Genomic DNA, 24153 nt, shown 5'->3' with positions numbered 1-24153 from the left:
AAAGGTTAAGATGCCAAGAAAATTTGAATCAAGCTCCTTTTTATGCTAAACAAATCATGGATTAAGATTTATTCAAGCTTAGATAACAGTTCATACAATCTTAAATTGATTTTAGCTTAATTTAAATTGTCGAGCCAACAGAATAGACTCTTTGCTTGGAAAGTTCGCACGAATAAATAAATCAAGCCCGAACAAAGTTCAAGCCTAAATTCAAACCAAGATTCATCGTAAAAATATCTATTTGAATTTTTTTTTTTGAATCCGATTGCGAAGTCTAAATAGTAAATAATAAGTATGAATCATAATTTAAATATTTATTTTTTTTGATTATTTTATATATTTTATATTTTAAATATTAAAATAAATATCTAATAAGTAGAATTATATTGACAGGTCATTATTAATAGGATCAATTATAATGATCATATATTTATATTTTAAAAATATCAAAATAAATAAATTTCACGACCGAACTATCAGGATGGTCAAATTCGAGTCTTCCTTGAGTCTTAAGCTCAATCAAGCTTTTGTTAGTGTCAAAAGTGCACTTTTAGTTTTTATTTATTTATTCTATAGACGATCGGATAGACTCGGCGGGGGTTTCGTCTTTCCCCTTCTCTTTCACTCTCTCACACTCTCTCTCGGCTCCGCCGATGGCGTCGAACAACCCTCTTCCCAGTCCCCCCAGAGTCCAGCCGGAGGAGCGAGGAGAGCGCGCGGAAGACACCGAGGACGAGGACGACGAAGACTACGAACCTTATCTTGAGGTCCTCGACTCCGACGAGGAGGAGGAGGAGGCCATGGCGGCATCCCTTGTACCGGAGGAGGACGAAGCACATGCGTACATACCCGAAGCCGCGGCAGTGATTGCATCTATGGCAGAAGATAGAACCACGGTCGACGAAGTAGCCACGGCAACGTCGACCGATTTGTTCGAGGTGTCGCTGGAAGTAGTGGAGGTTGGATCGAGCGTGGAAAGGGCGAGTGGAGGGGGCGATGGAGGAAATGAGGGGGAAGAAGAGGAGGATGAGGGGGAGGAGGAGGGAGGTGATGGGGTGGAAAAAGATGGGGCGGAAGAGGAGAGTGTGGGGAGCGCATTGATACGGGGAAGACGAATGGGATCGAGGTGGATCGGTCGATTTCCCCCAATTGCCCTATTTGCTTCGATATGTGGACTTCTGATGGGCCTCACCGAGTCAGGTAAGGAAAGATCGTGTTCTGATGCTGTTCTTCTTTCTCCCTTCTGTGTACTTTTTTTATTTCCGTTAATGTTTTATGGATTGAGCTGTATGTTTGATGAATTCCCTTTATTTTTCAAATAAAATCCTTTCTTTGTGGAAATTAATGTACTAGGGTTTGGCGTTGTAGGAATGCCCTTTTATCAAGAACTACCAGTTAAGAACCAAGAGATGTTTAGGGTTTCATATTTTGTCAACGTTGTGTATTCAAGAAGAAGAAGGAACAATGGAGGTTTTTTAAGGGCCAGGAGTTTCTGTGCGCTTTAATGTTCACCAGAAAAGAAATTGGGCTTTAATCCTGTCTATGGAAAGGCCAACAGACCGGAAAACTGGACGACCAATTATGCTTCAGATGATGGAATACACTTTTCTGGTGAATATTGATGTATATAGTCAGCTTAGAAATTCTGTATGGACGGACACTCTGGGATGCATTCACACTCAATTAATCTAAATTTCTGGTTTACCAACAAAAAAAGAAAAAGAATTAGGGTTTAATGAGATTACAAACCTTTTACTGGATCGGATACTGGCTGAGGTGAAAAACCTATGGTAGCGATGAGGTAATCTTAGTCTTCTAACTAATTAAACTTAAGTATAGCATGGAAGAAAGGGTGGACAAGCAAGAAGTTTTCTTGTTGATTGCAGGAATAAATGTATTGACAGAGACGAGCATGAGTGATGCTTCATTATGGTAAAATTGTGGAAATCCAAAAGCTGACTTCATTTTGATTTCAAGAAGACCAGCTACCAGACTATATTTTTGGTAGAATACGAGACTATTTTAAAAGGCGCATGTTATTGACCTTGAATTAATTGTTTGATTTTGTGAATATGAATTTTAATATCTGAATGACTGAACTTATTAAGTATTTCGGATGCAGTTGTATTCCTTGTGGACATGTATATGGTAGATCTTGCTTAGAGAGATGGCTTGATCAATGTGGAAAGAAAACTGGAAAGGTACACATCACCGTTCTATCCTAACAGAGCTCCACCGAGCTATTTTATGTTATAATTTCATTGCTCACTTAACTTTATAATTTTTCAGTGTCCACAATGTAATAGGAACTTTAAGCGGAAGGAGATTATTAATGTGTATGCACCACTTATTGTTGTACCGAATGATGATCTACGAAAGGTTTTTTCTTGTTCCTGCAATGTTCTCTAGAAACATCAATGATGTTTAACTGCCTAATGACTCTGGTTTATGCAGGAATTGCATTCTCTGAGAGAGAAAAATAAATTCCTCAAATTCGAGGTACGCTACTGATGCACGTGCACATGGGAATTGCTTTGTATGGTTGTTGTTTTATGAACCATGTGTCACTTACATTTTAGAGATCATGGGAATTCTTAATTTTCTTCATTTGCATATCTTTTGTCTCTAGCATTCTAGTAATCATGTGGTCTCCCATCAACTTATGGGTGGGTCTTGTGATAAAGTTACTTTTGTTAGTCATATTATAGACAAGGACAAAAATAGTTGGCTATAATGTGCTAATTCTTCAGTTGCGAACACTGCAGAAGTCCTCATGGATTTCTTCTTCTCACCCAAATTACGTAATTATGCATTTCAACATTATTTTAGATCTTGATTGCGATTTTTTCTAGACCAAGAAGAAAAGCTTAATTAGAATCTTAGAGAAACTTTGAGTAATTTCTTGAGGCCCAAAATATTTCTGGCGCTTCTTCTCGCGCACCATTGATATTAATTTATTGCAATATTATCAAGCTACCTTCACACGTTTCTATAGTCCATTGTTTATGGGCATTGATGGGATTTTTGTGAAACCTATTGGTTCACCGGAGTGATAGAATCACATGGTAGTTAGAAATAATCCAAATATTAGTGTTTCTAGTTGCATAATGCAAAAATTTCGAGTTCCACTTCCCAATCAGCTTTAAATAAGTTGATTAATAACTAAGGTAATAGGAGCTATTCTTTCATTTGTTTGTTGTTTAAGAACATCATATTACAAACTTTTCTTTGGAGTAGATCACTTGCTTCATCCCTCTTGTCTTCTATCGAACAAGACTTGAAATGTGCATTGGTTGATGGTATCATATAGAAGAAGGCCATATAACCCGCCTTGCTTTAGGCTTATTACTTTATTGGCGAACTTATGCCTCCATAAGTTTATATATTATCTTTGAACTATAAGTCAAAGATGTTTTTCTTCTACATTCTATTATGAGGTTGATTTCGATGATTTGGCATGCTATTGAAACCTTTGGCCATGTTTTCCTGCTTTATTTGTCCTTCGGTTGAAAGAGTTTTTTCTGAAGAAGTGACTACTAGAAATTTGCTTCTCATTATTTTAACAATTTGTTTAGTGTCAATGATGATTTAATTGTTGTCTAGTGCTATTGAAAGATTTTGATGTGATAAATGCCTGTTGTAAAGAATAATTTGCTATGATGATTTCCATGAAGACTTGTTCTAATTGTTTGGATTAGCCTCATTGATCATTATGTGCCACTCAATAAAATTAAGATTTTATATCCTATGCCATCACATTCCTTTTCTAAATCCTTCCTTGCAACTTTAATCCATGGTATCCTCAGACTTCCATGCTTTGACAACCCTCTGGCATCCAATTTTGAGCAAATTTTCTTATTATAGCTTCCTTAGATTTTTGTTGCTTATGTTTGTATAATCTCGCTCCTAGGCCATGTTGGTGTTTTGTTTTTATAGTAGTAATAAAATGCTTCCTTTTAATGTTTTAAACATGACAAGAATTGACTTGTTTTTTTTAATCATTACTTTTAGTTGCAAGTTGTTTTTGTTCAAACATAATTTCCCACATTAGTTTGTGTTCTGATGCAAACTGGATTTGAGCCATGATTTAGTTGATGTCGGGCATTGAGTCCTTGAGTCTGTAGGCCTATTTTTGTCTATGTATGGAGTTAGTCATGACCCACCATCTTCAAACTTGTTCTTGTTGGCTCGTTCGAAACACAGGCACGGAAGTCATTCTTTGGATCTGATCTTATTTTGACCCTACTTGTGTTTGTAGCCAGTCTGGGAGTGTGTTGTGCTATATTGTGATCAACCCCCTACGACTTGGCTCGCTCTCTTATTTTGGTTGGTTCAGGCTCGTGGTTGTTTTAAACTTTTAGTAATTGACTTGCCCCTTCTCTTTCATGAACTATTTGTGGATCTGCAAGTAATTTACATTTCTGCCCTTCACTTTTCCTTAAATTGGACACGAGGGCTTTTAGGGAATGATTTGTGAAGAATTTCTGTTTTGCTTTTTATGTCTCCTTTGATTTGTGTGGGGGCATTTTGGGGATTTGCATGCAATTGCTTCTCTTTTTTTTCTTGATATATATGTATATATATTTGTGGATGTTACCTCATCCCGTCTATAGCTCTCTTGTTAGACATGGAGAGGAGAGAGGAAAACACTCCATGCCACCCTTACTGATAAGGGATAAAGAGTGGAGGGGCCGGCCTCTGGCCCCTCCCCATGACATTATACCAATTGAGCCTTCAATGGGCTGATCAAGAGCTCCAAGGGAGCTCATCTTGTACCATCAAAGAGTTATTGTAGACCCATGTTTCGTCACATGAGACTATACTGGTAGTGAATCAATATTCGATACCGGGGGTGTATTGGGCATCAGTGCTTAGAACCAATTCATACTAATTACTCTAGTAGCATGTACCAGGATAGGAATCGAAACCAATAATATAAACTGTGAATTCTCCCTTTTGTTGGCTAACCAAAACAACAATGAGGGAGAGGGCATAAGGGAAGAATGTGGAGAGGAAAGAAGAGAGAAGATAAGAAAGATAGGAGAAGAAGGAGCTCGAGGACCTTTAAACATTGAAATTTAGAAGCCCCTTTTTATCCATTTTTTCTCCAAAAAATTCTGTTTCCTATTCCTTAGGAGGAGCATGAGCTTGTTTAAGCTTCACATATAGCTGTTTGATGGACTATTCTGAAATTGGAAGGCCAAGTTCACATTGGCACTTTGGACTTTTCCATGTGACCAAACTTGCCTGCTTTGGTGGTTTTCGCACCATGATGTGTATCCAAATTGAACCTGCATGATTTTGCTAGTTTGTTCTGCACCTAATGGAGTGAATCAAGATCATTTGATTGCTTTTGATCTGTTGGATCTGATGTGGATTGCAAAGTATTGTCTTATCTTGTTTGTTGATGTTGGCCCAGATCATAATAACTTACCTCATCAAATCTATATGATTTGATATTGATTTCAAGGTCTATGGTCCAAGCTTGTCCATTGAGATCAGTGCATATAGCAGACTCGCAGATCTAATTGGATGTGATGGATCTGATGTTAATAATGCATTCGATAATTTAATGGATGCTCACGTTGAGATGAATAGATGATAAAATTAGTGCATATAGCAGACTTATGGATCTAATTGGAGTTGATGGATCTGATGTTAATAATTCATTAGATAATTTAATGGATGTTCCTGTTGTGATGAATAGATATAATTAGTTGAGTTTTATCTGATGCTCATCTATTTTGTACACTGACAAATAAGAAGGGAATATTAGATAATTTAATGGATGTTCACATTGTGATGAATAGATATAATTAGTTGAGTTTTATCTGATGCTCATCTATTAGACTACTATGTACACTGAAAATGAGAAGGGAATTTTGCCTTCCCGATTCCTCATCCCAGCCAGACTTTTGATCTTGCTGGGGTTGGGTAATTATTTTATTCTTTTTAGTTATTACACAAACCACTAAGACATATGCTAGACAACTTCCAAATGTAATCCAAGGATGGTAAGGCAATGACTGATGTGCCTTCTTTCAACTCTCACCTCCTTTCTGTTCCCCCAATAATTTCTCTATTGAGCACTTACAACGGACGTCATTGCATCACAATTGTAGATAGTCCTTCCATTGCTTGATTTGGAGATGCCGGATTGACATGCTTGATCCAGATGGACTTTTGGGCCTCCTTTTTTGGAAGTAGAAGTTATTCAAAAAAATGAGGCTTTTATGGATTATAACTATAGTCCCATCATATATTAAATTATAACATTATGAGTATTTTGTTAAAAAAGAAACTAATTTTTGCATATTTTAATAATAAGTCTTTATTGATAACGCCATTAATGTACAGTGGCTTGAAACTTCAAGACTTTGTAGGTATTTTTTATATATTTTAAGCTGTATGTACAATGATAATATTACTTGTTATAACTAAACTACAATAGTGACATTATACATGTTTTAGTATTTGAAAACTACTATTTTTTAACAGAAGTAATGATTGTGATATAATCTTTTGGACTTCTTTTTTCAGGATTATTACTGGTCTAATATTTTGTCCCCCATCTACTATTCTTACATTACAAAGAAAAGGGTAGACTATTAATTCTTGGAATTTAAAGATTTATCTCAGGATGATGTTAGTCCTAATGTTTGTCTTTGATTATATATAACTATCACAATGTAAGATTGTTGCTAGTTGTTACAGGGTAAATAAATCAGAGAGTAAAGTTTGGCCGATACACATACCCAAAACCATGGTATCTGTATTAGGTTCAAATCTAGATTCAAAGTACAATCCTGTATAAGAGTGTAAGATTTGGGTTATATTGCTTAATACGTTCCATTTGCTAATAATATTAACTTTAAAAGTAAAAGAAATAAAATAATAAAAATGTCTGTAATTATATTAGGTTTACGTTTATTGATTTTCTAAAACATGCATTGCATGTGCCATTTTTTTCTAATCTTTGTAATATATGATAATATGCCATTACTTTGTCTCATTATTATAATGATATCATTGTTGCTGTAACTAATGACTTAAAACTTATTACAAAAATATTAGGTAATAAATTAGTAATACATCAAAGAATTAAACTGACATAAAATTGTAGTAATACATATAGATATGCGTGTTTGTGTGTGTGCATTACACAATGCATATAATGTCGTATGTATATATTGAACAATACTCGATAATTTTATCTTCTAACAATATAATATATTATGGTAGTATTATGGTGTACATTATATAACATATTTGATATATGTCAGACGTAAAAAAATTGCTACAATATGAAAACTTCATATCTTATGTTATATACTATGTAACCATGTTAATATTGTCACTTAATATTCTTACACTATTTTAACATACTTTGCCATTAAACTTGGGATAATACTGTAGCATGCATTACAGATATAATAATACTTGTTATATGTAATGTAAGTATGATAAGTGTAAGTTTGATATGTTATTATGTTTTTATATGTTGATGATATGATATCGTTAGTAACAGTATTATAATAGTCAATTGTCATTATAATGTTGCATATTACTACAATAATAATATATTATTGTTATATTATATTACATCATGACATTTGTTTATTGTCATGCAATATTATGATACTACATTGAACAAATTCTCATGTCTTTGATTTGTTATTTGGCATGTGGCCAAATACTATAGTTCAACCTTTGGTTGTAGAAAAAAATGATGCATTGGGGCCCAAATATATAGTTCCAATTGCATGTCAGGTATCATAAGTACATGAACCCAAATTATAGGTTTGAGCTAATTGCAATAACTGGAGCTGCAGCAAATTCAATTACATGCAACCACGAGCTCCTTAGTCATTCCAAACTATAAGCTTCTGATCATGATTATGTGAAAATGATTTCTTGTTGGAATCATAAGTTGTATTAAGTAATTCTAGATTAAGTTATATAAGGCCATCGCATTTATTCTGTCTGCTATTTGTTTTGCTGCAATATACCAGTACATTGACTAGCATCTAAGCAAGTTGTCATTACTTCTCCAGTAAGAATAGGAGGCTAGTGTCTGGTATGTAATTTTGAACATTTCACAATAACTTTTTCAATATCTAAATAACATTGATCTATTTTTCCTTTTGGGGTGTGTGTGTGTGTGCAGAAAGCTCAATTGCTTGAGGAGATAAGCAAGCATAAGGTATACTGGAACCCCCTTTTTTTATCAACAAGCATTTTAAATTATCTTGCCAAATTTCTTATGCTATTGTCAAGGATTTTTTTGTACTAGGCAACATACCGGTAGCTTATCTGTAGGGTACAGGTTGGTACGATAATGCCCCCATATTGGCAAATGGTAGCTGCTCGTGGTGAGATAGCACTTCTGCCATTTGTTGATATAGTGTCTTATCGAGCCTCTAATCATATTGGTATGTTACCAACATCGTGACAATATTTTCTGAATTTTTGAAAAGTTGTCAAATTATTCTTAGTTTTTCTCTTAGCTAAATGATCTCAAGGTTATTCTCCAAAAATGAATCAATTAAGGACTATACAATTATTTCCGAATTCTACATGAATTTTATTTTCTGAATTTTTGAAAAGTTGTCAAATTATTCTTAGTTTTTCTCTTAGCTAAATGATTCTTAAGGTTATTCTCCAAAAATGAATCAATTAAGGACTATACAATTATTTCCGAATTCTACATGAATTTTACCAAGGTTTGCCATACCGTGCCGAACCGGCCGGTACATCCCATCTTGTACCGGACTGGTGGGGAACCGGCACGATTCGATCGGTAAAATCGATACATCGGCGGTACCGAAGAATAAAGAATGGAAAGTGAGAAAGAGAGAGAGGGGAGGGAAGGGAGGGAGGTGGGAGCCGTTGGAGGCCGGCTGTGGCCGTCGGAGGGCTTTCGAGCCCCGTATCGTCTGATAGGGCTTTCAAGAGAGCAAAAAAGAGAGAGAGAGAGCGCTCGGAGGGGGGCGGAGAACCTACCTGATAGACGGTGCCTCGTTGCGAGGCTCCCGATGGCCGACGAGCCAACGCCGACGGCCTGAGGGCGGTCGAGCGGGCGGAGCCCCTCCGCGGCTCCCCGATGGACGACGTCTGTTTCGATTTTTTCTTTTTTTTTTTTTTTTTTAAACTTATGAAGTCGGCAACTGGGTTGCCGACTTAAGAATTAAAAAAAAAATAAAAATCGTGAAGCCGGCAAATCGTTTGCCGACTTCACTTAAAACCATGTTTTTAAAAAAATTTGCGAAACAGGGCGATGCCCCTGTTTCACGCCTGCGGCGCCGCCTGCATGGACGGCGCCCTTCGACGGCCACGACGGCCAGTCGGAGGCCGTCCGACGGCCCCGCTGGCTCCTTCCCCTCTCTCTTTTTTTTTTTCCTCTCTCTCTTTATTTCTCTCAATTTCTCTCTTTTTTCTTCCGATTCGGGTCGTCGGTTCGGTACGGTATGAAATCATATCGAACCGTACGTTGGCCGCCGAAACGGCCGGCGGTACCGGTTCAGCAAACCTTGAATTTTACAATTTACTTGAGTTACTAAAAAAAATATACATAAGATTTTCAAAACTGGTACCGGATACTATTTTGATTGGGTGATGGCATGAATCGGTACGGTGCCGTACCAGACCAGGTTGGCGCGAACTGACAAATGGAGAACTAAGGAGGAGGAAAAGAGAGGAAGAGAAAGAGAGGAGGGGGGAAGTAGGTTGAAGTGGCGGAGATGCCTTTGGTGGCCACCAGAGGGCTGTCCACGGCCACTGCGGCTCCACATCGTCTGTGGGAGAAAGAGAGAAGAGGGGGGAGGGAGAAAAGGATCGAGGGGGGTCCAGTGGAAAGGCTGCCGAAGGGCCTTTGGTTGGTCGCCGTGGCCGTCGGACAACGTAAACGCCACTTGCGGCTTCGCAGCCATGAAACAAAAGCGATCGCCCCTATTTCACGGGCTGTTTTAAAAAAGTCCGACAAGAATGAAGCCGGCAAACCCATTGTCGGTTTCACTATTTTTGAATTTTTTTTAAAAAATATTGAAATAGTGAAGCCAACAATCCATTGTCGGCTTCACTATATTTTAACTTTTTTTAAAAAAATTTGAAATACTGAAGCCGGCAATGGATTTGCTCCACTACCGGTTTCGCTGGCAAATCCACTACTGACTTCACTATTTATCATCGTTTTTAAAAAATACGATGTGAGAAATAGGGATGGTTGCCCCTGTTCCGTAGCTGTAGCTCCGTCCATGTGTTTTTTGCCATTCGGTGGCCATGGTGGTCACCCAATGGCGTCGAAGATCCCTCTCCATTGCCGTCGTCTGATAGCATCCCTTCTAAGATTTGCAGACTCGGTATCGGAGCTCGTGTCGGCCGAACGGCGGTATGAATTGGTATGGATCCATATCGGATCGATAGGCACAAACTGACATAGGAAAAGGAAGGAAATCGGGAGGAGGAAAAGAGAGAGAAATAGAGAGAGAGGGGGGGAGAAAGAAAAGGAGGGAGGGGAAGAAATTGGAGGAGCCGTTGGACGGCCTCCAGCTGACCGCTATGGCCACTAGATGTTGCAGTCCATGCGCGCGGCGCTGTGGGATGAAATAGGGGTGACGCCCTTGTTTCATGAGTTTTTTTTTTAAAACATCCGAACTTAAGTGAAGTCAGCAAATCATTTGCTTGCTTCACTGTTTTTGATTTTTTTAAAAAAATTCAAAAAAATGAGCCAGCAGCTAGTTTGTCGGCTTCACTGTTTTTGCTTTTTTTAAAAAAATCAAAAAAATGAAGTCGGCAGTGGGTTTGTAGGCTTCAGTTAAGTGAAGCCGACAGCTGGCAAACCGATTGCTGACTTCACTATTCATCGAGTTTTAAAAAAAACGTGATGAAGGAACAGAGGTGGTAGCCCTTGTTCTACAGCCGCGGCTTCACCCGCATGATTTCCGCTGTCCGATAGCCATGGCAACCATCCGATAAGCTCCAGCAGCCCCTCTACCGACGGCTTCTCCCTCTGGTACGTCGTTTATCCTCTCTCTTTCTTGCTCGTTTAAAAGTCCTATCAGACGATGGTTGAGCCGTGGAGGCTTCCGTGGCCATCCAACGGCTGCAGTATGCCATGGCCGGCTTCCATTAGCAGCATTTTTTTTTAAAATATTCATTTTTTAAAATTTATTTCCCAATCTACCCTTAGTCCGAACTTATTTCCCAATCTACCCTAGTTCGGATAACTAGGATGCCATGTGTGGAAATGCATGTTGGAGATGCACTTTAGTCTTGAAATTGCATGTCCAAAATGCGATTTTAGGTTGACTTGGCCACCCACGTTGGCTTGAATTTTTAAATATAACTCGCATCTTGAAGGTGCGAGTTCCAAACTCGCATCTTGAAGATGCATTTTCATAATCAAAATGCCTCTCCAACATGCGATTTTTTGGAGACCTACCCGCGCAGGCGCACATGGAACACGCATGTTGAGGATGCGAGTTTTGTGAACCCACTGTTGAATACGCATTTTCACTATGTAAACGCATGTTAAACATGCGCTTTCATGTGTGTCTTCATCTTCCCCATCCTTCCCCTTTTTTTTTTGGTTCCCCTTGCCGTGGCCCTTAACCTCCCCACACCTCTTTTTCTTCCCTCTTACGGTGGCCCCCTCCTCCCTCCATATTGCCTCCCTCTTATACCCTCTTCCCTCTTGTACCCCATCTAATCCTTTATTACCACTCTGGTCTAATCTGAAATCTAATCCTCTACCATTCTAAAATCAATCTATGGCTTCAAAAAGAGGTGCTACGTCGAGAACAAAGAAAGCTCGTATAGAAAAAGGAAAACAACGGACGCGTAGGTATGAAGAAGATTTATTTTTGAATTATGAATATGGAAAAATTTAGATCTAATTTTTCTCGTAGAAAAGTTGTGGGGGGAAGGATAGTAGATCTAGATCAATTTAGTGATTTTCAAATTAGATTTTTATTTGAAAGAATGGATTGGTTATCAATGATTACTCTTAACAAGTCAACCTATCCCACTTTAGTGAAATATTTTTCATAGTAATTTTAGTTTTGACAGATCGAGTTGTTCTATTTCGTCTTATATCAAAGAAAAGAGTATCGAGTTTGACTGTAACATGCTTGGTCAAATATTAAGCATTCCATCAGATGGTGATAAATATTTTAATATTACTTGTTGGAGTCATCGAGTTTTAAAATATCTTCCCTCTGCCCGAAATATTTATGAGGATAATGGTTTAGTGGGTACCGCTAAACCTAGTGCACGTGCATTGCCTTTGTTGAACCAGCTTATTTATCATATTTTCACATTTAATTTCCTATCTCGAGGGGGTCATAGAGACAATGTATCGTTCCTAGATGTTTATCTTCTGCACATGATGCTTTCGGGTAGCAGGGTTAATTTGCCATATATGATGATGCATTATATGAGTGAATGCTTTCAAAGTAAAAATCCTGTTTACCCTATAGAGCTGTCGTGACTGCTATCTTCGAGGCATAGGATGTCCCTATCGGTGATGATGATGAAATTATTAAGCTTAAACACACTGATATCTACAATCATTCGTCCTTGAGATGTATGGGGTATATTTTTTTTGATGGGGTATGGAGATGTGTAGATGATATGGATGAAGGTGCAGAAGAAGGTGAGCCTACCGACAGAGATCAGCCTATGCATCATGTTTAAAGTACACAATCTATCCTTGCCGCTTAGCTTGGCCAATCTACACAGTCTGATCAGTAGTCATCCGATCTACGAGCATTGTCTGCTCGAATAGATACACTGAAGATATCTCTAACCAGACGTCTGGACGAAGGATTTGCACGATTTAATCAATTCGTACAGTACTTTTATCGTCAGTTTCCTTCGCCATCACAGGATCCTCTAGTGGATGCTTAGCCCTCGGCTTTTGATTGCAGTATATGATGCTTTGATCCATGATCTTCGATTTTTTTTTTTGTTTGTATTTGAAATTATGACAGATGTATCTTTTGTATTTGTAAGACAGACGCATGTATCGTTTGTATTTGGACTTTTTATTTATGTATTGTTTGTAATTGGAATTATGACTTATGTATCATCTATATCTTGAATTATGACTTTGATATTTTTCTGCACGTGTTCTTTGTTTTGACAGATCGAGCTGTGATATGAAATTAGTTCGAAATAAATTAAAAAAATTAATTAATTTTAATAAGGAATATTTAAAGGTTTTAGGCCCTGTGCATAAAAGGTTTCAATTCGGTCGACCGGCTACTGTGCGGTCGATCGTGGTTGATCGGAGCTGGCCCGCCCAAGACCCACTTGAATAACTGGCAGAAGTACCAGGCGAGAGCACCGATCGTTCGCGGTCAAAATAGGTCGGTCGACCGGCTGTGCCGTTCCGCACAGGTCGATCGGGAGCAGTGCAGTCAATCGCACTTAAACCGAGAAGAATGGTCATGCCTGGTCTAGACCACCGATCGATTGTGTGGAATTGTCCAGGTCAGCATGTCGTTCCAAACCGATCGATCGGTTTGATGGGCCGGTCGATCGGACTTCCCATATGCGAAATTCCAATTTTAAATGTGGGGTTTTGATTTCGGATTAGTATTCTAAATTTGTGCTTAGGATTTAAGATTTACACCCTTAGGATTTAAGGACTTAGAATTCATATTATCATATTAATAATTAATTTTTATAATTTTATTAACAATGAAATTTAATATGATATTATAAATTAATTTGATTTCGGAATTACGAGACAACATTTGCATATAAAGGGAAATGTGCTCATTGAAAATGCATAAAGTTTTATACATTGGATCCATACAGATCAGTTCGGTACATGAGTCATGATAGTGACATAAACCATGACGGATTCATCTAATACATGAGTCATGTCCCACATAGCGGCTGTCTCCTTGTCCGTACAGGTTGCTTCCGATGACACGTTGGTTCTAGTTCACTTGGTCCCACATCCTCCTCTATATTGTGGTGATTGTGCGTTGGAGGCTCCTGTGCAACTCCCTCACCTGTACAGTCAACATAATATGAAGGTCCCTCATCCTCCATGTGGTCCGCCGTATACTCAAATTGCATAGCTGCCTCTGAAACAATGTCGAATTGGCTCATAACATCATGTGTATATGCAGCTGATGATATGTATGGAGAATATGAAGGGAACTCTGCCATCAGGAATGGAGAGGTAGCATGTCGTCGACTACCTCATCTATGTCGGGCTGGAGGTGGTCTGGATGATGCAGAATGTCCGAAAGCTGGAGGAGTCTCCTGATGTGTCCCGAGATTATGAGGATGCACACGCATGGAGATACGGCTTTGCTGGTCCACAGCATGTAGCACGGATGTGCAAATATCCTGAATGGTGTGCGAGGATGTGGATATCAACTCTGGATGAGCAAGATCATGTATCCTCACCAAGCCGTCGCTCTGCCATAGCATAAAATCAACCGCTAACCAATACAAAAAAAAATAGATACGATCCAGAAAGTATAAGGAAATTAGGTTAATGGCGTACCAAATAATCAAACATGGCACCACTACGACTAATGAACCGCTGAGTGATGCGTTGATACCACACCATTATGGATGATTGAAGTCCATAGTACCTTCAACTGGAGGCCCATCTACAACGTAGTCTCGACGGCTCTCCCATAAATCAATGAAATGCTGATGTGTGAATGCCAATCCTGATCGACTCGTTCTTTAAGGTCGATTCGATGCAGTCTGGCATCCGTATCACAATCGTTTGGAACGGGCTGCTCGATTCCAAATTGGCACAACACTCTATCAGGAAATTGCCGCTCTACAATGTGAAAACAAATAAGTGGCACTCGACTACGCCATATGTCCTGTCCGTCAAAGCAGTAATCTGGTAACTGTGCGAGGACATCAAGAGTATAAGGCTGCCATATCATCTGTGTATAAAAAAGATGAAGCATTAAGTAATTTACGTACGCCTAACAAATAAGAGACACATATGTAATGCGTACCTGGCCAGTACTCTGTCGATTAAGATGGTATCAGTATGCAATGAGAATATGGGTCAATACATCCTTGATCAAAAAAAAATCTCTCTATCTGTATATATAATAGAATATGTGAGCTGGATATGACTTGTACATACAAAAAAAATTTGATCAGTCATATTGTTTACCTCATTCCTAAAGGACTAGCTGGCAATGCACCACCATCACTAGATCCATAATAGGATCTACAAGAGGCCGACCTAATCTCTGTGGTGCGATAAAGGGAAATCTATCCCATGCCCACAACTGCAATAATATCAGAGGTCCAGCATTTCATATATATCTTTTCGGCACGTCCTGCACATTTCTCTGTATAACATGCAAGGCCGGCACTACCCCAACTATAGTGTCCGCGGTCTCAAAGTCCTCAAGCAAAGGTAAAAACATAAGATGTACCAAATTATTAGATTTGTCTCTGAATAGACATCCATCTATGAGCTGCAGAATATATGCCCTAGCATAACACCGTATCGCTAACTCATCGGCATCGGGGATAACTCAGGAAACTGCTCTCCCACCCAGACCATACTCAACCGCAACCTTTGTAGTCTATCCGGAGGTGGGACAACATCTAATAGATCCAGACAAACTTGACGTCAATCCTGTTGTTTGCTGCAGTCATTGGTAGTCCAACGGGCAGTCCAAGCTGGATAGAGACATCCTGCAATGTGATGGTGCACTCTCCTTGAGGTAGATGAAACGTATGAGTCTCTGACCGCCATCACTCTACGAATGTCGTGATCAAGTGCCAGTCAAGCTGTATGAATCCGACGTGACATAATCCATAGAATCTGATTTGGCATAAATATGGCATAATGCGACCATCAAGTCACATCGACCTGTGCAATGCTAGATTCCTCCGACGATAAGTGAGAAATGAAAATTAATTTAATATAATAAAATTTTTTTCTGATTGTTATAGTGTTATACATATGTACCTCACCATCCCATACTGCGATGATCGATGAGACGCCTGCTTTGTTAATGCAGAATCAACTACTGGCCCTGGATCATGTATACGATATGTTGCAAGCATAAATAGAACAATTATTACTGTAATTTTTTGGTTCAGTAAATTCAGTCTAATATCCTCAATTAGATGCATTGCAATATAGTGCTACTCTTAGAAGAAATACTTTCATTACAACTCTATTTAATACAACATATCTATGTCTGGCATCTAGATGCCTATCATAAAGCAATAGTTTTAGTACAATTCAGCTCAATGCAACATATGTAATTGCAAGTTTCATTGATCATTTCTTATTCTTGGACACATTCGTTTGTCATGACCTGCCTCGCCACAGACTCGACACGTAGGTCTGTTGCCAGATTCCCTCCAATCATTTTATTTCGTAGTCTTGAGGAGCGTGATCTGCCCTTCTATCGTAATCGTTCTTGCACTGGTATAATGATACACTCATTGTTTATTTATGACCAATATTCTTGATGTGGAATGGGATAAAATTGATGAGCATAACTGTGACGATAATCGTTTAGAGTGTAGCACTGATCAATATATCGCCAAAAATCAATTGCAACATGAGCACAGTAGACATGACATGCAACAAGGCAAATGGTAGGACTGCCATTTCTGATGCGTACACGTACGCTCTGAGAGTTTGACTATCTGCATCGTATATCCTAATAACGTTATGTATTTGTTAAATACAACCAAATAAGAATTTAATAAATATGAGCAATACTGGTCACCTGCGTATTGTTGCCTTTGTTCATATAAGGGCCACGCAACACCGTCTGGACTTGGAACACACCACTAGCCCTATCAAATCTTGTAACACTGTGTGATGTAGCTTTGGATTGAATGGCGATGATACGATTCATAACAAATGGAGTAAATCTTTCACCCCTTCTAATGCATCAACTGTCTGAGCACGACGACCATCAAAATATGATACAAGACAGAAGAATGTCAATTGTGCCAATGCAGTTATTGGCAGAAAACGAGCATTTTTAAGTACTTCATTAAAACACTTAGACAAATTAGTAGTCATTGTTCCATATCGTCGGCCACCGTCATATGCTAGAGTCCATTTATCTAAAGAAATTTCATTTAACCATGGAACCACTTCTGATTTAAGTTTTCCAATCTTTCTCATATATTTCTTAAACCGCTTCCGGTTTAAGTTTTTCAATCTTTCTCATATATTTCTCAAACTTTCTGATCTGTGTTTGCATGCCAGCTTTCTTAACCATATCCCTTAGCTTTGAATCTTGGAATCGCGTATTAAAATTACTTGCTACATGTCGCAAGCAATATATGTGGAATGCATGTGGTGGTTGCCAATTAAGAAATTGATTCTTTACTGAGATAAACTGCCAGCATGCCTATCTGAAATCAGACAAATATTCTGTCATGTAGTAACAAAAGTTCTCATGCAAGCTAAAAACCAACCTCAGGTATCCGCAGACTCCTCATCAACTATGGCAAATGCAAGTGGAAAAATTTGATTATTTCCATCCATAGCTGTTGCAATTATCATCTTCTCTCGGTACTTTTCATATAAGAATATAGCATCGATACTAATCACTGGTCGACAATATTTGAACCCTTCAATGGAAGGTCCAAATGCCCAAAAAACACGATTGAATGTAGCACATGTTGAATGACATGTAGGAATGCTAATGAATTTAATCCAAGTATCGGGATTGAATTCCTCTACAACATGCAACCACTTCGGCAACAATTCATATGACTTGTCCCAATCACCAAATACCATAGCCATTGCTTTTTGCTTGGCCTACCATAACTTTCTATAGCCAGTGTATAGTTAAATCTATTTTTACATACCGCACCAATGCCAGTAATGGAAATTGTAGGTACTTCTTTTACTAGATCTCGTATTTCATTGACGATAAAATTAGAGTCTAGCCCACAATGATTCTGAGAAAGCATAGCAGATAAACATGTATGCGGACCAGTATATCGTGTGATTTCAAAATTATCATGCTGTTTTATTGCTCGAAGCATCTATTGACATCTTGACTACCTGTTCTTACATTTAACAACCCACAATTCTGGCTGCGACTTAACGACCGTGAATTCATGATATGTATCAATTGAATATTGTTTTATCGCCATTTGCACTTCTATCTTATCTGCAAAATGGAGCCCCTTACATAACTCTTCACCTCTTTCCCATGTATTACATTGGTTGCAAAGCAGAACACACTGGTACATTAGCAGCTGCCCAATCAAATTGACTAAATGTTTCGAAAAATTTGAGACTCCTGTTTCACGTGATCTTCCAATATCATGTGGACTTCTCGCGTCATGGGATGTGCCAGTTTGCTGAGCATCCTCTTCCATTTCATCTTTGCTTGGTACATCATCTTCCTGAAAAAGCCGATTATCCGCATAAACCGTATCATTAGCAAGTGTATATACTGATGCTTGTCTAATGATATTCTGTGTCACATCACCGTCTACTGCACCAAGTTGCTTGATATGTCTAGAACCGCTGGGACATTATCTATAATGTACGGACTAGAGTAAACAATTTGCTCTCCGATCTGCGTTGTCATTCCGAAATCTTGGTCACCTACTCCAAACTATCTTGATCACGAATATCTCCAGCGTCTTCTATCGGTTGCACGTTTATGTACAACTCTGCACCAGATAAACATGGATGGGAACTTATTGTTGAAAAGATTATCTCCAGATCATCGTTATTGGTAATCGAAACAGCTTCATACTTAATCAGCAATGGTTGCACAATTTGTGAATATCTATATATTATTAATATTTTATTTTGTCTTCTATCAATACGAAAGGCTTGTAAAATTTATCCTCCAACTCATATTCATTCCAAATTTAATTCTAATGGCTTTTTGCGGTCGCTCAGTGTACTCAATGCCATACGGTCCGTTAACTATTGAGCCATTAATGTAACACAAGGCTATGATAGTTTCCGTCATGTTTCACCATATATACAATAAAAAGGGTAAATTTAGCAATGCTATCAAAAAAAAAGGAAAATAAATGACAAATAAACTTGCATCAACTTACATGTATACATACATACATGCATACATACATATGAATATAGCTTGGATATATCCGATGATAATCTAAATGTGATTATGAGCATTGTATTGATTCATGTAGGAAATTAAATAAATATATTAAGCATGCTTCTAAATTAACATAACACCAAAGAAAAAATCATTAGAGATTTTAAAAATTTATTTTAATTCTTTAAGCATTAAAGGATAAATAAAATATTTAATAAATTTATCAGGTAGAGGAGATGGGCCTGAGAGCACCGAAAGAGGAGGGCCGGTCGGAGGTGGGGGACACCGTTCGAGGGGAGGAGGGGGCCATGACGGCTGTTTTTTTTTTGGGGGGGTTGGGGGGGGTGTGGGTGGCAGGGCAAGAGGGAGAGGAATGGGGCCGATCGGGGAGGGGGAGCAGGCCGGTCGAGGAGGAATGGGGGGGCCAGGGCAAGAGGGAGAGGATCCCGGTCGGTTAGGAGGGGGAGCAGCCCGGTCGGGGAGGAGCAGAGCCCGAGCCGGTCGCTAGAGCAGGCCACTTGGGGAGGGGAAGTAGGAAAGGGGCGGACGCCGGTTGTGGGGGCGGATGCCGGTCGCTGCAAGGTGGGATCGAAAGATGTCGGGTGGGAGGAGGCCGATCGCAGGGGTGGGGGATCACGGAAGGCGCCTGTCGGGTGGGGTGAGGCAGATCACGGAGGACCACAAGAGGGTTTGGGGAATCGAGGACAAAAATTGCATGTGGGACTTGCAGTTTCGATTTTAAATTCAAACGGCTCTTAGCCGACGTGGGTGGCCACGTTAGCATGAAATCGCATGTTGGACATGCGATTTCAAAAATAAATCATATTTCCAACATGCGATTTCAACACATGGCATCCTAGGCAACCGAACTAGGGTAGATTGAGAAATAAGTTCGACCTAGGGTAGATTGGGAAATAAGTTTTAAAAAAGGAATATTTTAAAAAAAAATCCTTCATCGGCATCCTCCTCTCTCTTCTTCTCCTCCTCTCTCTCTTCCTCTCTTTCCTCTTTTTCTCGGTGTCGGCATGTGCCGCTTTCCCAGCCAAAACCATCTCGGTTCCCTGTCGGTCCAATTCAGCACGCCTGATTTGGGACGGTTCTGAAAATCTTTATCCGTTTCCTCTCTTTCTCTCTCTCCGGGTTAAAGCCCCTATCAGGCGATACTGAGCGCGGCGCGGCCCTCCGACGGCCTCGATGGGCCAGCGTCGCCCTTCGACGGTGTCGTCCAGTATTTTCCTCCCCTTTTCTCTCTCTTCCTCTCTTCTCCCTCTTTCTCCCACAGCGCCGGTGTGTGCCGCTCAGTTTCCCTCTAGTTCGGTTTGGCACATTCTGAACTGTTCGGTTCGGGACGATTCTGAAAACCATGATTACGCATAACAAATTGATGATACAATATATTGTTGCTACTGCTGATATTTTTTTACTATCATTTGTTACCAGCATATAACCCATGCTTTGCAGCAGTGGCAGGGTATAGCTGAAATCAAGATAAAATTTGAAATATTTCATCAACCATAGATTTTTCATACAATATAATATATAGTATTTTTATTAACTGACAAATTGATATCCATATTAATCTTCGTCTTCCATAACCTCTTCATTTAAATTGATGATGCAAATATCAAAAAATTTATCAAAGGACTGAGAAGATCCATAACAAAATATGAATCAAAATGATTGAAGAAATAAATCATAATATTTGAAATTAAATTATCTCCAGGGAAATAAAAAGAAAGGAGAAAAGATTAATAATTGTGGTATGTTATCGGTTGTGTTAGATGTTTTTTAGGAGGTGTTTTCTGAAAAGTTCAGTATGAATTTGTTTTTCAGCAGTTGAAACAATAATTTTTGTTGAATAAGAAATGACGGAGGTTCGAAGCTAGAATTTTTTGGCAAATTATCAAGTCTAGATTCACTTTCTAAAAATATGTGGTGACCTTGAAATTGTATATGCTATCGTTGAAACTTTATAAATCAAATATAATCTAAAACATATAAGTATCATTGAGGATGTTTTCGATAATAACTATTAGACTAAATCTGTCACATTTTGTATCCGTTGTAAGATTAAGTGTTGGGACACCAATTAGTTAGTTGCTAAGCTAATTTTCCAAAAATTATAAAGATCACTATATTAGTTTCATCTTCAATAGTACTGTTTAATTTATACGTTGAGATAATAGATATATTAAGTTTTTTGAATAAAAAATATATTCATTTTTAGCAAATAAAATATAGCATTAAAAAATGTATTGCAAGTTTACCGTTGTACAAGGGGCTGTTCATTTTTACCATATTGATTGTATCAAAAAGTATCACCATAATCTCTACTACAGCTCTGCAAAACTATAACATGTTTTATGTTACCACAATAGGAAGTGTCAATTGATTTTAAACTTATCTGGCAAGTGATTTTATCTCCCAAAAAATTATTAAATAATTTTAATTTTTTAACGTATGCAAGTTATTGGACATAATGAAATATCATCGCGTACCCGAAATATTACTAACCCAACTCTAAACTAACCCTAGTTGAACCAGCAATATACTCAAACCCAATTTGAAAAAAAATAAACGAACTCTATATTTTAATCCAACTTTGGCCACCAACTTTTCGAGCCTAGTGTCTGATATAACATAAAAACCGAACTGGCCCAATATATCTTGAGCAGACCCAAGCCTATAAACAGATTATTTCTTATTAAATTTTAAATCTTAAAATCAATCGGCAAATATAATCCATAATTTTAAAATTATCTTTCTAGATATCGATTGCTAAGCCAAATATCTATATATATTATAAATTCATACAATCAAAACTATCAATTTTATTTATGCCGATCTTTGGATTTTTTTTTGGACCATATATGATAGTTTAAATATTTCTATACGTTTCAATATAGGATCCTAAGACTAATCTTAAAAATCTAAAAGAATATTTTTTTCTGATGAAGTAGTGTCGTCCAATTAATACAATCAACTTTATTTTTTTAATTTTTCAATATTCTTTACCCACATGTAATAAATCCAACTATTTCACACACTCGAGATAAGTTATTAAAATCCATTTGAAAAATCCGAAAAAAATCATATTAAAATATAACGCATGGGTTTGAAAGTGCAATAAACCAATCTCCCATCTAATGCTATAATGGAGCTAGGGATGGTAGTCGGGTGGATTTTTTTGGGTACCCGATCCATCCTAAATCCAAATAGGATCTGTAGAGTTTGGGATTGATTTGGAATTTGAAATTAACATCTATTAGGATTTGGGATTTGCCCCTCAGGTGCATGCTGTTAGAACTCGTTATTATATATATATATATATATTATAATTTTTTATAAAAATATGTAAATAATTGGAGGATGAGAGGGTTTGAGCTCCAAATCTTTGGATGGTGAACCACTACCTTTATCAATAAAGTTGTATCTATTTTTAAATTAATTAATAATATATTTATCCCCCTTTAGACTCTTATATATAAATACCCAACACTATACCCAAGACGATGGAAAAACCGGGTAACCACTATCTTAATCTATTTTTAAATGAATTGATAATATTAATACCCTTTGGACTCTTATATATAAATACCCAACACAAAACCCAAGCCATCATCTAAGCTTCCCTATTTGGTCACTCCAAGCCTCCCACCCGATTGAAACTCCTGAGGAGGAAAAAAGATAGAGCGAAAACCATAGGAAAAATCAACGAAAAAAGGAAAGATGGAAAAAATTGAAAGGTAAGACCTTTTCCCACGTAGATTGATATTTTTTTTCTTTTCGCTTCTTTTTTCTTTCCATTTCATTCTCTTTTTTGGAGATCTGTGGGGAAGAAGGATACCTGAGGGAGATCGGAGGGGTTTCTTAGGTTCCGGTTGGGGTTTTATCTCAAGCACATGGGTTTTTTGTGAGTTGTGGCGGTGTGAGTTGGTTCCTTGAGGTTTTCAGAGCTTAATCTTGGAAGAAGCATGATATTTTGTAGGGTTTGGGGATTTTCCATTGAAAAGATTCTTCTTTGGCTGCAAAATTTTCAAGTCATGGTTCTCCTGTATCTTGCCAAAGGGGAAAAAATCCCACCATTCTTTTTTGTTTTTTTTTTTTTAAACTGTGCATAGGGGAGTTCAGAAGCTGCAACGTGTTGCAAAGGGGGAGGCTCTGAACTTCCTTTCATGTATTGTAAGATTCTTGCTCTTTGATGTTTTTTTTAATTGAATGTTACAGATATTATAGAAAACACATTTTCGTAGTTTTACTTTTTTTTCTTCAAATTCTTGGTATCCAAACTCTTTCTGAACTTTTGACAAATTTCCCATATTGTTTATTGGACCATTATCATTAGGTGAATAATTCTTGAACACTGAAATTTTTTACTGTGCTTACTGGTATATTAAGGTTTGCATGGTGCTGGGCAGTACAGCTCGTTACAGCAAACATTGGCTGCTGTATACCTGCATAATTTTTATATTGTTGATGACAATGCTGATTGCATTGTAAACATGCAAGTAGCGTCTTCCATTCTGATAAACTATAGTTTGTCTTCTCTGAGATATATGTATATATTGTTGGTGATGTGAAATAGTATGGCTTTGAGTATGGTATTACCTCCAAGTTAGTCATGTCTATTTTTGGTCTCTTTTACTGGACAAAAAAGGTTGTTTCCTCATCCAGCAGATTTTAGTTTAGTTTCTCTGTTCAACTTGGCATCTTTTAGCTTCTGCTTTATGGTTTGCAGAAGCGTACAATGGATAGAGAGGGTATTGAGAGACAGGTAAGAAAGTGCTGGATCTTTCATTCTTGAATTTATAGCTACAATCAATTAAACTGTATGCTTTGTGATATACCCAAAAAAAAAAAAAAATCTTTGTTAAGCTTGGCTTGAGTTCTGGTTATGCAGAAAATGGCATGCCTAGAGCATTCATCATCAGGAGGTGTACCGAGGAGGCTCTTTGAAAATATTGATGTAACATTGAGTGCTGCTTCAGCACTGACCTCATCGGGTAATTCTTATTCTGATATCTCAACTGCTTTATCACGTACTGCTTAGTGGTCTTCACCAATGTGGTCTTAGATTGGTCTA

General features: G+C 38.0%; 1 protein-coding gene across 1 annotated transcript in view; it reads left to right on the top strand.

Annotated features, from left to right (window-relative positions):
- The first annotated feature begins 590 nt into the window (after nucleotides 1-590).
- The window catches only part of LOC105042936 (uncharacterized), a 40402-nt gene continuing 16839 nt past the window's right edge, over nucleotides 591-24153 (top strand). The window contains 8 exon segments of the mRNA XM_010920308.4: nucleotides 591-1065; nucleotides 1068-1200; nucleotides 2123-2201; nucleotides 2290-2379; nucleotides 2455-2499; nucleotides 8168-8203; nucleotides 23809-23844; nucleotides 23971-24073. Of these exon segments, the coding sequence (XP_010918610.2) occupies nucleotides 654-1065; nucleotides 1068-1200; nucleotides 2123-2201; nucleotides 2290-2379; nucleotides 2455-2499; nucleotides 8168-8203; nucleotides 23809-23844; nucleotides 23971-24073 (934 nt within the window). The 5' untranslated portion in view covers nucleotides 591-653.

This window comes from Elaeis guineensis, chromosome 4, assembly GCF_000442705.2.
Source record: "Elaeis guineensis isolate ETL-2024a chromosome 4, EG11, whole genome shotgun sequence".
Lineage (NCBI taxonomy): Eukaryota > Viridiplantae > Streptophyta > Magnoliopsida > Arecales > Arecaceae > Elaeis > Elaeis guineensis.
Note: the sequence above shows the minus strand (reverse complement) of the source record. Positions and strands in the feature narration are given on the sequence as shown.